The sequence below is a fragment of the Eublepharis macularius genome, chromosome 14 (assembly GCF_028583425.1).
Source record: "Eublepharis macularius isolate TG4126 chromosome 14, MPM_Emac_v1.0, whole genome shotgun sequence".
Taxonomy (NCBI): Eukaryota; Metazoa; Chordata; class Lepidosauria; order Squamata; family Eublepharidae; genus Eublepharis; species Eublepharis macularius.
The window spans coordinates 272,832-287,097 of NC_072803.1; the positions used below are offsets into that span (position 1 = coordinate 272,832).

At 55.0% G+C, this 14,266-nt stretch overlaps 1 protein-coding gene across 1 annotated transcript in view; it reads right to left on the reverse strand.

Moving 5' to 3' along the window:
• Positions 1-14,266, reverse strand: part of DSCAML1 (DS cell adhesion molecule like 1) — a 230,128-nt gene that overhangs the window by 59,058 nt on the left and 156,804 nt on the right. The window contains exons 7-9 of the mRNA XM_054998622.1: positions 11,364-11,642; positions 9,841-9,960; positions 7,874-8,050 (exon numbers count right to left, since the gene is read on the reverse strand). Coding sequence (XP_054854597.1) covers positions 7,874-8,050; positions 9,841-9,960; positions 11,364-11,642 — 576 coding nt within the window. The remainder of the gene's footprint in view (positions 1-7,873; positions 8,051-9,840; positions 9,961-11,363; positions 11,643-14,266) is intronic.

Genomic DNA, 14,266 nt, shown 5'->3' on the forward strand with positions numbered 1-14,266 from the left:
GTGGGAGCTGCTGGGCCAAGGCTTGCTGGTCAACACTGGACCCTTGGCTGGGGCTGTCAGGTTCAGGGATGCCCCAGCCTAGAGCCACACACTGCTCCCTTGCATTGGGCATGCTGGGAAAGCAGGCTTCTCCATGTGGTTGAAGTCTGGTTGTTGCAAATCGAGGAGGAAAGGTGGTGCCCTGGCACTAGACAAAGGGGCCACATGCGCAGTTGTGTCAGCTTCTGCCCAGAGTCTCAAGACGAGGTTCGTACCTGGTCTGCGATCTGAGCTCGGCTAGCTTTAGGCACCAGGGACTGGGACTTTTTGCTTGAAGAGCTGCGTAATTGCTCCAAGCCATGAGGCACATCCAGTTCCCCTAGAAAACTACCCTTTGGGTATGGTCTCAGTTTCTTTTACACGGGGACTAGCAGGAAAGTCCCACAGGCCAGGCAAGCACCCAAGAGCCAGGTTCAGCCCCCCTTCGATGGCCAAGATTAGGCTGACTCCCCTGGGGACAAAGCAGGAGCCCCCAGATCTCTGCCCCACGGTGTGCGCGCAGCGTGACGGCTCCTGTAAATTACATCTGTTTTGCTGTAATATAAACATGAGCGCAGAGTACCAAGAACGCGCCTGCGGATTGCCTGCAGATGCATTTCTATGGCTCCAATCTCATGTCCATTCCCAGCCAAGGAGCAGGGCACAGGGGGCGTGTGTGAGACGGGTCAAGTGGGGCCTGGGGGTGGGGGTGGGGGGTTACACTGGTTGCTTCGCATGTAACTCCGCCCGTTCTAGCCAAATGCATTGGCATTGCAGCCCAAAGTGGAAACATTTCCTTGGACTGTAGGACTTGGATCATAAAATAATGGGGCAGATAAATTTTATAATGCATAGTATTACACCCAGATATACAGTAAAAGGTGAAAGACAAATAACCAGGCAGAGGTTATAACAAAGAAAAAAACACCGCTATACAGACAGGCCCAGATGAATTATTGACTAAGGTTTTACACTCTCAAGGCTGTGCCGTGGAATATTTTTCCATCAGAGATTTGCATAATCCACTCAGAGGAACCTGGGCAGAATGCAGAGGCGGCTGCAGGCTGGGCTTTGCAATGCAGATGCTGGCAATTGAGCGCACAAAAAAACAAAAAAGGAGGAGCCTGAAGCAGGTCCAGCCCTCCAGCCCCTCACAGGGAAGTTGAGGTGGGGGGTGGGGAGCTGATGGCCAAGCCCCCTCCTCCTGCTAGGGGTCTCCGGACTTGAAGTCCGGCTGCTGTCCGCTGTGCTTTACCTGAGCAGCTGCTCAAAAGGCACCTCTGATGGAACAGCTGCAAAGCCAAAAGACCTTTGGCAAATGCAGCTGTTCCTCTCACAATAGCACTAGGTGGGGAGAAGGAATTCTTCTTCATCTTTCTGCAGCCCCCCAGAGCAGCCATATAGCCCGTCCTCATGAGCTGAGGAGCAGCAGTCGACCCCTCTGCCGGGGATGGGAGAGTAGGTAGTCGGTTCTCAGTGGCACCATGGAGCTGGCATGGAGGGAAAGCGAAGGAGCCAACGGCAGGCCCGCCCAGTGCTCTGGCTCCTCTCTCTTCTCCTTGAGGTGGGGGGGGGGCCAAGCTCATTTCTCACCCACCTGCCATCCTGAGTGAACCAGGGCAGGCTCACTGCTGAGGGCGAGTCTCTTGGCTTCCGAGAAACTGGTTCCTGCCGGGCCGGGCCTGCTTAAGAAGGGGGCCTCGGGCCTTTTAGCTGTCCAGGGCTGATCGACAGCAGGTGTGAGCAAGGCGACTTGGCGTGCAGGGGAGCCTCTCCAGCCCCACCCTGAACTTGTCAGTCTCCGGTGCTGGCCTCCGAAAGGTGGCGACCAGACCCCCTCCTGCGAGCAGCAGTGCCAGCGGGCTGATGTCACTCGCGCTCCATCCACCAAATGAGACCAGGGCTCAGCTCAAGACTGGCATTCCCAGATGTGCCCCCTCGGCTGCCCCTTGCCAACAGCGGCTGCTCACTTGCCCAAGATCCAGCAGTGGGAGCAAAAGGCCAGCACGGCCAAGGGGGAGGGTCGAAGAAGGCCAGTGTGAGCCTTCGAGAGTGTTCGTGGCAACGTGGCTCAGCCCCCGCCCACCCCCACCCCCCGCGCCCACTCCAGGTCACGAGCTGGGCGCACAGCTTGTCTTTCTGGCAGCCCCACCTTGAGCTCGCCAAGCAAGGGAACGTGACCCCTGCCTGAAAGCGGCTGCCGACAGCTAGCTGAGAGTAGAAAGCCGGGCACAGAGGGACCCGCCCTGTCTTGCCCCCGTACCAGCTCTCTCTTCTGACTCCGGTCCACTGGCCTTGGCTTCTTTCAGTCATTTCCTGGCTCCTGCCTCAGCTCAGGAACCACCACACAGTTATCCACTCTGTCCGCGAGAGGGCATCAAGCTTCCCAGTGGCTGCAGCACACAGACTGGGGGCTGGACCTGGGCAGCCCCTCATCCGAAGGGAAGGGGGGGGATGGGAGGTGCCCCAGCCAGGGCTGCTATCCTCCCAACCAGTCATGAGCATAGAGCGAAGCAGGCTCAGGGGGCAGGAATTAAAAAATGCAAAGCATACACAAACCGTGCCGTAATAGATGGTAATGACTCTCTGCAAAGACAACACACAGTGTTCTAATGGGGCGCAAGAGGGTTTAATGAGCTGCAGCGCCTCTGTTTCCCATGGCAATATAATTCAATTAGCAGTTAGGGAGGGCTGGGCTTGTGGCTGGCTCCAGTTTGTAGGGTGTGGGCACCACTGGGGGCTGACTGAGGAGCTGGGTGTGCTGCAGCCACAGCCCGCCACATCACGTGGCATGAAAGAGCCCACCATGAGGAGGCAGAGGCACGGAAGCCAGCGAGGGACAGGTCTGTCCACCTGAGAACCACTAAGGACTGGGGAGAGGGGAGAAAAGGCTCCCAAGCAAGCGTAGCCCATATAGCCTCTCAGCAGGGGCTGTGCTAAAAGGAACAAACCTTGGAACGCCTAAGCTCTGACTATTCAAAGGACTGCAGCTTTCGAAACAACAAAACATTTGTGCACGTCACACAGGAAGGGAATGGGCAGAGAGCAGAAACTGATGCAGGAAACTGAAGGAAGGAAAGAGGTCTGCAAGATGGGGAAGCATGAGCAGGGAGGGGGGGAGCCTGCGTGTGGCCGAATGCACCCACTGAGCACTGGACGCCAACTCGAGCGTCTCAGCCGACAGGGGCAGCAGCTGGCCAAAGTGGGAAGCGGAGGAGTCCCTCGGACCCCCGCGAGCAGAACTGCCCTGTCCACAAACAGGCAGCATCTCTCCCCTGTGCCCCTGGGCAGGCAGCCCCGGGCCACAGCAGCCAGCAGCAGCTCCAGCAAGCCCTTCTCAGGCGCCGGCTTTGCCGGCAGACACGGGGGCAGCCAAACCTCCTCCGTCCCTCTCCCTCCGGGTGGATGCATGCATGCGCAGAATACCCTCCCTAGGGAGGGGCCGGGCCCGGCACGAGGCCCCTTTCTCCTGCACTCCCTGTTCGTGTGGAGGCGGCAGCTAAATGGCCACTGAAATCTGGACCCTCAGCAGGCATGACTGGCAGGCAGCCAGAAAGGGATTGCACCAGCGGTGGGGGGGAGGGGGGCGATGACGACAGAGGGACGCTGCTTCTCTCGAGCGTGGCCTGGCCTTTGCACTACCTGCCGGCCCGGCGCAGGGCTGCTTTGCAGGGACTCACCTGCGGCCACCAGCCTTCCTGCTCTCAGGCCTCCACAGAGCTCAACATGGCTGGAGCTCAAAGCCAATGACAAACAAGATACGCCTGGCTGCTGAAAACTGGGCCGTGGGAGTGGTGGCCAGTGAAACCTCCAAGGGCCAGAACAGCCCGCCTGAGCTGCCCCTGGAATTCCTTGGTTGCTTGCCACGGGAAACATGAGGATTGCACCCTGAGAGCGAGGGCCAGGGCCCCGGGGCAAGAAGGGCTGGCCTCCCTCCCGCCCTCCCGCTTCTGTTCACTGCCGCCACTAAGCCGAAGCGGCCTCCCTTTCAAGCTCCCCCTTTCTGTACGGTGTTAACATGACACAGACAAGAGGTTGATCCCATTTGGTGGATTGTGATAAGAGAATGACAAAGGAAATTGTTGCAGCTCTGGGTGTTCCTCAATCCTGAGAACAGCTGAGCGGAGAGCTGAGCTATGCCTGGCTGGAGCGGCAGAAAAATGGAAACAGCCACAGAGGAAGGGAAAGGGCGGCGGCGGGAGGAGGGTGTCTGAAGCGCGGTTGGGTGATGTTAATTTGATTGCGCCCATTTCAGCTTCTTGTCTACACTGATTAACTGCATTTCACCTGAAGGATGAGATTAATTCAAGTTGCCTGGAAGCAATCAGGGCCGCTTGGGGAGCCCTGCCAGTAGCACATGCCACCAAGCCACACCTGCTGCCTGCAAGGAGGGAGGGAGCAAGCCCAGGGGGCTGTGGCTGGGATCCGGCCCCAGGGATTTTGCTGCCTGCAATATGCAGGGCGAGCACTCAGGCCACCCCCTGCCGGCCTGGGGAGGATCAGTCTCCACCGGACTGCCACTCCACCTCGAGTGGTGCCGATTAGCAAGCCTGCCACAGACTCACACCTGCCCCGCAGAAGGAACCCAGCCCCCCGCTTTCCCTTCCTTTCCTTTCCCTTCCCTTCCTTGCCTTGCCTTGCGGTCTCCTTCAAAGCTCAGGTAGCAGGATGGACTTAGCTAGCCCACGAGGTGCTGCCTGGCCCCCCCCCCGTCTCCTGGTTCCTGGGGAGACGGCCGGGGGCATGCCTCTCAGTGACTCAGAATACCTCTCTGCCATCTGCCGAGTGACCCTGGAAGGGATGTCGATGGAGGGCAACCTCTGGAGGGTTAAACGGGGTGGCTGCAGCCCTGGCCTTTCTACCCAGGGACTGAAGCCATCTGCCAGATGACTTTTAGCCCACAAATCAGGTGACTTCAATGACCAGTATTAGAACCATCAGCCTATTAAATTTTAACTTGATTTATTGAAACTCTTAAAATGCATTACACAGATAAACAGATTTGCCTACTATTTGTTCGGAAAAAACTACCCCATTTTTGATCAGCACAAGATAATGTTCAGTTTAAAAGAACAAAAATGACAGAAGGAACAGAAAAACTGTTTTCCTTTTTTCATCAGTTTGGATAGCTGGCATATTGCCCTTATTACCTTGCCAAAAAAGCTAAAACTAGCAAATGAACAAGCTCAATTCCCATCAGCATTACAGAAGATTTCAAAAAGAGAATCAGAGAATCCTAGCGTTCAAAGGGTCCTTACAGAGACCATCTAGCCCAACCCCCTGCCCAATGTAGGGACAGCCTCAAGCATCCCCGACAAGGATTCGTCCAGCCGCTCCTTGAAGACTGCCAATGAGGGGGAACCCACCACATCCCCGGGCAGCCGATTCCACCGCTGGATTCCACTTTTAACGTGAAGAAGTTTTTCCTAATATCCATCCGGTACCTTCCCTCCTGTAGTTCAAACCCATTGTTTCGAGTCCTGTCCTCTGCTGCCATCAGGAAGAACTCCTTTCCCTCCTCTAAGTGACAGCCTTTTAAATACCTAGAGAGAGCAACCGTGTCTCCCCTCAGCCTCTTCCAAACTGAACATTCCCAGGTCCCTCGGCCTTTCCTCCCGGGGCTGGGTCTCCAGGCCCCTGGTCATCCTGCTGGCTCTCCTCTGCACCCGTTCCAATTAGTCCACGTCCCCTTTGAAGCGAGGCCTCCAGAACTGCCCACAAGACTCCAGGAGGGGCCTGACCCATGCAGGATGGTGCCCTCCAGTTTCTTCCTCACTACATTTGGTACAGGGAAGAAGGACTAAGTGGCTCCTCTTCAAATGCCAGAACAGCCCAGAACCACCCATTAAAACTTCAGAGCATTAACTTGTTGAAGAACCGGTTGAGGATTGCCGGTTTGGCATTCCGAGGATCTAGACAAAGAGTCTTCTTGACACTACCGGAAGTGTATGAACATGATCTTAAACCAGGAGGGACACGGACAAGGAGCAGAATGGTGACTGCCCTCTCTCCAAAGCCTGCCTTGCCCTGTGGCAAAAAGGGATGAGCTTTTCTTGAAACCCACACCAGCAAGAAGATCTCCACCAACGTCTCACATGAATGAAACGTGAAATGCAGCAGGGCCACGCGTGCACCTTTCCCACAAGAGGAGGCTGCAGTGGCGCCCAGAGCCGGCATGCTGCAGCAGCCAGGAACAAGGCTCAGGAACAAGGCTCCTGATCCCTGCTGGGCTCACTGGAAGACCTTGGGCCAGTCACACACCCTCTCAGCCTCCCCAACTGGCCTCACAGGGTGGTTGCTGTGAGGATAAAGCAGAGGAGGGGAGAATGATGTGGAAGGCTGCTTTGGTCCCCAAGGGGGAGGAAAGGGAGAGAGGGAGATCTAAACACATAAACTAATACCCGTGTGAACTCGGTGAATTTAAAGCAAGGCAAATGGGGGTGGGAGAATGTGTGGGCAAGCACAGGCCGCAGGAGACAGACACTGCCTGGCCAAGTCCTTCTTCCCTCCGTGGCTCCTTGCTTCCCTTGCCCTCCACTCCGCTCCTGTCCTTCACCCATTCCTGAGAAAACTGGAAACAGAATACATGATGGGAATATGTCCATATTTCAATAAGCTGCAGGATTTATTCCTGTTGCCCAAGTGGGGTTCTGCATACAGATAAGCCGGTGGCTTTTCTATTAACCTGCACTGTCCATTAACCTGCACCCCAGAAGCCAACACCCCCCCCAGTGCAGAGTGAGTCAGAACTTACACCAAGGCAAACACAGCCCAACTGTCCCACAGGCAGGGGTCTCCAGGAGGTCTAAGCCCAACTTTTGAAGCCTTCTTCACACCCACGACCCTGGCCCCCCTCTTCCTTGCTTTGCTGGCTGGAGCAGCCTGAAACCCCAGGGAAGCACCCTATGGGAAAGAGTTTGGCACCTGAGACATGATCTGCTCTGGTGGAAGCCAGGGCCACTGCTCCACTCCTGGGTCTCCTATTCCATCCACCTGGTCCTGTCCGCATCTTCAGCAGGCAGCAAAAATTCCAGCCAGCATTGTGAGTTTAGGCTGCTTGCCGCAGCCGGAAACAACCTATTCTGTGACCCGAGCAGAAGCCAATAACTGACAAGGTCTCTAACAACACTTCCCAGCCACTGTATGCCGAATTAGCAGAACTGCTTCCTTGCCGCCTCTCCACACCACCACGATGTAGATTGATTGCCTGCTTTGATGAAGGACAAAGTGTTTTTTGATAGTGTGAGGGAATCAGGTCCCCGAGGGAACAGAAATCAATCCAGCTCTCCACTCCTTGCACATCAACTGGCAGGAGCTTGTGTGCTGGCCGCAGAGGAGAGCTCGGGAAGCGCAGGGGCAACGCAGACACAGCCAACTGATGACATGACAGCACTGGCTTGCAGCCAGAAAGGACAGGGACCAATGCAGGGAATAGCAAGTGGGACGTCCGTTGACAGGAGGCGACAGGCAGACGAGGATGCCAGAAGGAGAGGTCTTGGCACCAGCCTGGGTGTGCAGCCATGGCAGCAGGCTACAATGCCACAGACCAGACCAGCTCCCCAGGGGTTGTGGACGGCCTACGCCAGATGTTATTCTTGGGCCCCGGAGTCTGCTCATCACAGTGGGGCCCATGGCCTCCTCCCTGCATTGCTGCCTGCTAGGCACAATTACCAAGGCAGAAGGGAAGGGGAGCTGCCCAGAGGGGCCGGGCACCCAGTCCCCATGGCCAGCCACAGAGGCCCCACCAGCGACATGCTCACAGCCCCCTCAGAAGGACTGAGGGAAACCTGGAAGGAGGCCTCTCTCCTTTGGCACTCAGGCCTGTGCCAAGGAAAGCCAGCCTTGGGTGACTCACTTTTCACAGTCAGGAACATGGACTTGCTGATGTCTGTGCCCACTCCGTTGCTCGCCTGGCACAGGTAATAGCCAATGTCCTCTTCCAAAACGTGCCGAATCAGCAGGGAACTGTTGGGTAGAATCTGGATGCGGCCAGTGAGAGGGACAGGATGGTACTGCTGGGGATTTCCACTGCCTGTGGGGGAAGCAGATTTGACAGCCCTTAAACATTTCTAGCCAACCCCCAAACCAAAGAAAGCGCGCAAGGCTGGGATTCCCCCAAGGTCTTCTAGCTTCCACTAGCTCAAACTGGGAGCTCCGCCCACCTCATCAGAAGAAGAGCCCTGCTGGATCTGACCAGCGGTCCAGCCGCCCCAGAGTCCTGCTTCACTCAGCAGCCAACCAGTTGCCCAGGGAGGCCAATAAAGAAGGCGTGGCGGCCAAGGCCTTCCTTTGGTGCTGCCCCCTGGCACAGTTCAGAGGTCTCCTGCCTCTTGGTATAGAGGGCCCCTTTAGTCACCATGGCTAGGAGCCGCTGATGACCACCACTCTCTCCACTGGCCATGAGTTCCACAGCTTAATGACCTGTTGAGTAAAGAAGTGTTTTCTTTGGTCTGTCCTGAACCTACAACCCAACAATTTCACTCATTGCCCTTGACTTCTATTCTTATGGAAGAGGAAGAAAGAGCTCCTTTGATCTTCTTCTTCCACCCCATGCATAATTTATAAATCTCTACCATGTCTCCCCTAAGCCATCTTGGTTTCCCAGACTGAAAAGTTCCAGGCTCTCCGGCCTTCATAGGGAAGGTTCTCCAACCCTTTTATCGTGCCCTCTGTGGCATTCCTCCTTTTTGAGATATGGCGCAGTGAGGCCATGCCATGGCTCTGTGCTCAGGCATTACAATGTCGGCCATTTCATTCTCCTGATAATCTTCATCACATAGTTTACTTTTTCACTGCCACTGTACTCTATGCTGGCATTTTCATCAAGCTACCGACCATAACACCAAAGTCTCTCAACCCCGGTCTCAGGCAGGCAGGGCATCACCTGACGCTTGCTGGAACTTGGTTTGCCATGTCATTGTCAACTCATCCAACATTGAGAGACCTCCTAGAGCACAAGCCACTTGGGTTTTCACCACCATGAATAACTTTCTGTCATCTGCAAACGGAGCCACTTCTCTGCTCGCTCCCAATCTCAAATCATGTACAAATGGACTGAACCGGCTCGGTCCTTGTGGAACCATGTGGCTCACTTCTCTCCACTGGAGGAACTGTCTTTTTACTCCTACTCTTGGTTTGCTTAATCAGTTTTTGATCCATCAGAGGACCGGCCCTCTTATCCCAGGACTGCTAAGCTTGCTCAGGTGTCAGAAGCCCTTGGGAAGTCCGAGTATATAATGGCTACCGGATCACCATCAGCCACATGCTTGTTCACTTTCTAATAGAACGGCAGAGGAGGCAGGACGTTCCTTGCAGAAGCCACTTGGGTTTTCCTGCAGCAGACTTCGTTACTCTCTAATATCAGTTTCTACTAATTTACCTGGAACAAATGTTAGGCTAACTGGCCTGTAATTCCCTGGATCTCTCCTGGACCACTTTTTCAAAACTGGCGAGACATTTGCCACTCCCCTGCCCTCTTGCAGAGTCTGACCTTAGCAACCTTTTAAGGACCTCTCCCGCCTCCCACCCAATGCAGGACAGCTGGGCACAGAAAGGCTGTACCCTGAAAATGCACAAAAAACAGCCCCAGCCTCCATTCCACCCCTGCCCCTGCTGAGGGGTGTCCGTGCTTGAGAACAGTCCCTGGAGGTCTCTTGCAAGGCAACGCCAAGGAGCAGCACTCCCACAAAGGAGGCGAAGGGGCCCGCTGACCTGGTCTCACGGCCAGGGTGCTGGCAAACAAACGGCACCCAAAAGCAACAGGCAGGTGCCCAGCCCCACCTCCCCACACCCGATGACCACATGAGGCGCGCTCCCGCCTACCTTTTGCATGTTTCCACATGACCTTGGGAGGAGGGTAGCCATCCACAGAGCAGTTCAATACTCCTGCTTTCCCATAGATGCCGTCCTGGTTGTTGGGCTGCACCACGAAGCGGGGAGGAACTATGGAGAAGGGGACACACTGTGAGCACCAGGGACAGCTTCTCTCTGCCTCTCATTCCAGCCCTCCCTGGCTGACTTCTCCCCAGCACGCTCTCCTAGCGCTCTCCTTTCTCGTATCCAGTCCGGAATTCAAGGCTTGGGTGAGATCAAAGAGGTGACGCCCTCTGCTGCCATTTACTGCTTTTGCACTGGGAGGGCCACGTGTGGGAAAGAAGCTGGTCTTCGTCCCAGAAGGCAGCAGCGCCAGGCTTGACAGTCTATGTGCAAGGGAGGGTGGAACGGCAAGGCTTCCGCCCCTTCTGAACTGTCTCCATGATTAGCAAGAGGAAGAGGCAGGGTCAGTAAAGAGATGCTCCAGGGCCGGATTGCCCGAGTTCTGGTTAGCACCACATCTCAAACAGCTACAGCCTTAGGAAGAATGCAAATGCCTTCCCTTAAAGAAACGTAAGGACAATGCCTTCATCTGGAGCTTAGGAAGCCTGTTTCCAGTTGCCGCCAACCTTTGCTCCCCAACTATTCCTCCTAAGGAGCAGACGGACCTCCCCCTTTATTAGGTTCACCAAACAGCACTGTCACGGCGTCTTAGAATCCTAGGGTTGGAAGGGACCTCCAGGGTCATCTAGTCCAACCCCCTGCACAATGCAGGAAATTCACAACTACCTCCCCTCCCCACATCCCCAGTGACCCCTGCCCCATGCCCAGCAGATGGCAAAACATTCTCAGGATTCCTAGCCAAACTGGCCTGGAGAAAACTGTTTCCTGACTGCGTAAGAAAGGGCCACAAGAACTAAGCACTGATGTAACCCTTCCTTCCTTCCCTCTCATGATCTGCCCAGGTTCACAGAATCAGCACTGCTGTCTGATGGCCTTCTAGCCTCTGCTTAATAACCTCCAAAGAAGGAGAGCCCACCACCTCCCGAGGAAGCCTCTTCCACTGAGGGACCGCTCTAACCGTCAGGAAGTTCTTCCTAATGCTTAGCCGAAAACCCTTTTGATTTACTTTCAACCCTCTGGTTCTGGTCCGACCTTCTGGGGCAACAGAAAACAACTCCGCGCCATCCTCTGCAAGGCAGCTCTTCGAGTACTTGAAGAGGGTTCTCCTATCCCCTCTCAGTGGTCTCCTCTCCAGGCTAAACATAGCGAGCTCCTTGGCAGTGCAAGGCCCTTTCAGCAGCACTCCAAGCTCTCAAGCTCAGCCTGGGCCAGGCGCGCATGCCCACGCTCCCCTCTCCGTCAGCGCCTCAGGAGGCAGGCCAGTCCACCAAGCCTGCCCCTGGGAAGGCTCCGGGGGACACAGGAAGGAGAGTGCTCAGCAGAGCTGGCTGCTGCCGATTCCCGGTGGCTCCCAACCAGCACACAGGAACCGGTCCCTGCACAGAAGCCCCTCCCGGGCACCTTCTCACCTCGCACAATGAGCTGCCGCTCACGGCTGACAGTGGCAGCATCATTGGTAGCAATGCACGTGTAGTTGCCGTTGTGCTTGAGAGAGACGCTGGAGATCTGCAGGGAGCTCATGAATTCTTTGCTTTCGATGGTGATGCCGGAGCCAGAAAGGATCACCTGCCCATCTTTCCTCCATGTGATGCGGATGGGCATATCCCCCGAGGAGACCACACAGGGGATGTAGAGGAGCTGCCCGATGGAAGCCGGAGGGAACTCGAAGGGCTGGATCAGGGGAGGCACTGCCAAGAAGAGAAGCCGAGGCATCGCACTGGGCCTGAAAGACCGAGCCCCAGGAGAAAGGGCCTTGCCCACCGCCACTCCTCCCTGCGCCCAGAGGAAGGTCCTTTCCGGGCCAGCAGAGCCCTGCCGCCCGAGGCCAGTGGAGGCCCCAGGCTCACTGGCCCTTCTGCAGAAGGGCAGCAACGGACAGGGCTGTGGTGAGGGGGCAGGGCGCGCTGCAGCAGCAGCACCCCCCAGAGGGTTGTTCACAGGGAGCATGAGCCAGAAGCCCCCAGCGTCAGCGACAACCCACCAGGTGGCCTCTTGGCTTAGGCAAAGCACACTCTTGGGAAGGGGAGGGGAAGATAGAGAAAAATATTGCTCTACTTTGCAAGGCTGACACAAGGATCACAGCATGGCACCGTCATTCGTTTTACTAAAAGCACTCCCAAGCTTCCCCCCCCCCCGCCCCCGTGCAAAAAGAGTGTGGGGGAGAGACAGTTTCCCATTTCGTCTGCTCCACGTGGTATTTTGTGCACGTGTGGCAACGTAAATGGGAAAACTGTCCCCCCCCTCATTGTTTTTACATGGGGGGGCAATGCTTGGGAGAAGAGCAGGAGCCCTTCCTCCCCCGATGGCAGCTTTCCAAGCTCATTTGAGATATCATTTCTTTATACCAGCCACTCCCCAGAGCTGCTGTGTGTCTGCACAAGCCCAGGCTGGCTCAGTAGTGAACTTGGGAAGGAAGTAATGTTTAGAGTGTCCCTGAGAGGCTGTGAGGTCTGATTTGTTCCCTTTGAATCGGAGCACTCTGGAGACCTCTGGCGTCTTTGTAAGAGTGGCTTTATTTACAAAGATGCAAGCAGAGCCTGAGGCACTCTTGAGAGGTAGTCTTTCCACTCCCTTGCCTGAGACCCTGAGCAAGAAAGCATGTGCAAGCTCGCGTGTGCACGCACGCACGCACGCACACGCACACACACACACTACAACTTCAGCCGACTTGCAGATGATTGTCTCTGGTCCTCGGCATTAAGAAAGCTGAAGAGCAGCTTTCAGACTGAGCTGTATGGGAAAGCCAAGAGGAGAAGGGGAGCCACCAGTTTCAGAAAACTCGTCCCTGGGGGTGACGATGAAAATTTGTTAGATCATCTTGGTGAGGACTTCTTGTAATGAATTGTGGACCTAGGCGCCACACTCGTTGCTACACTTGTTGTAACTTTCCATACTTGGTTATGTTTTCTGCTCTTGTGACTTGACTAGGTCCTCAGGGAGGCCTTTTTTGCATTTACTAGACGGAGGTTTTTTCCCGTGGTGGAGGGGGCTAGTCCTCTCCCTGCCTAGAGTTTTGGGGGCGTGGAAGACCCAGGGCTGGTGGGAAAAGGTTTACCAGCCCTGAGTCAGGAAACCACGATGGGGGGAGGCTTTGTACAACCTCTCCAAGGAGGTGTGGGCATTTTCTAGGCTCAGTTCGCAAGGTGGTGGCTGCTGCCGGTGGCGGGACGTGTGCCCTCCTGCAGGGGGAGCGTGGGCCCGCCTTGCTGTTCCTGGCATGTTGTGTGAAGGGCTAAATGCAGGTGTATTCTCACCCATTCATATCTCACATCCCACAAATTACTCTGCACGACCCCAGGGCACACCATAATGGAAACGAAAAGCCCTCTTCCGCAAGAAGGATGTTCACATGTTGACAGGCATTCTGCTTTATATTTATCATTTACAACAGGTTTTAAGGAGATAAAAAATTATTGTAGCATTGTTGGGAGTAAATTTTATTGCCATGGCTTTAAAACACAAACAAAAATAATAATTCCATTAGTAGCTGAAAACTGTACTAACAATGTTGAGTATAATTGTTGCTGCTTTAACTGTAAAATACATAAGGGAGGAGCAGAAGCATAACAGATAATCTCTGGCGGGGGGATTGGCAATAAGTGACACCTCAGGCAATTGCTGGTGGGCAAGGGGGGGGCGGGTCCACGGAAACAGGCGCGCCTGCGATTCCCTGCCAGCATGCCACAAGGTCACTGACAGATAATCCGCGGCAAGGAGGGTCAGCAGGAGACGGAGGAGGGACACGGGAACGGGGAGCAGGGGGATTCTGAGCCCGCGCGGAGATCGCTGCACCCCACCCAGAGGACTTCTCTGCCCCACTGCTGGCACACGTGTCGCCAGCCGAGAGCCACGGGATTACAGCATTCCTTGCTTTTCTTTGCCTGGCAACCTTCAACCAGTAAGAATGCTTGGTTTTTGTACATTTTGATTTCTTCCGCCTTGAATACAATATTTTAATAAAACAATTTAAAACGGCTCTTTGTCTGGGATAAGGATAAGAAGACAAATCCTTTCGAGGTTAAAAATGAGGAGGCATGAAGTGAGAATAAACGGACAGTTTCCATAGCAGGAAGGGGGAAGAACTCCGTGGGATACGGACACCGCTGGGTAGGAGGTTGTGCTGTACAGCCGAGGTCGCATCAAATCAAATAACTTAGAAAACATTAGAGGAATGAACTCCCCAAAAGAAGCAAGACGGCTGGAAGTGGGGGTGTGCTGTTGTTTACCTGATCAAACCCTTGAAGCTTATCTCAAGAGAGAGAAGGAGAGAAGGGACGTGACTAACGACTAAAGTCTGACAAAGGGAGCTTTG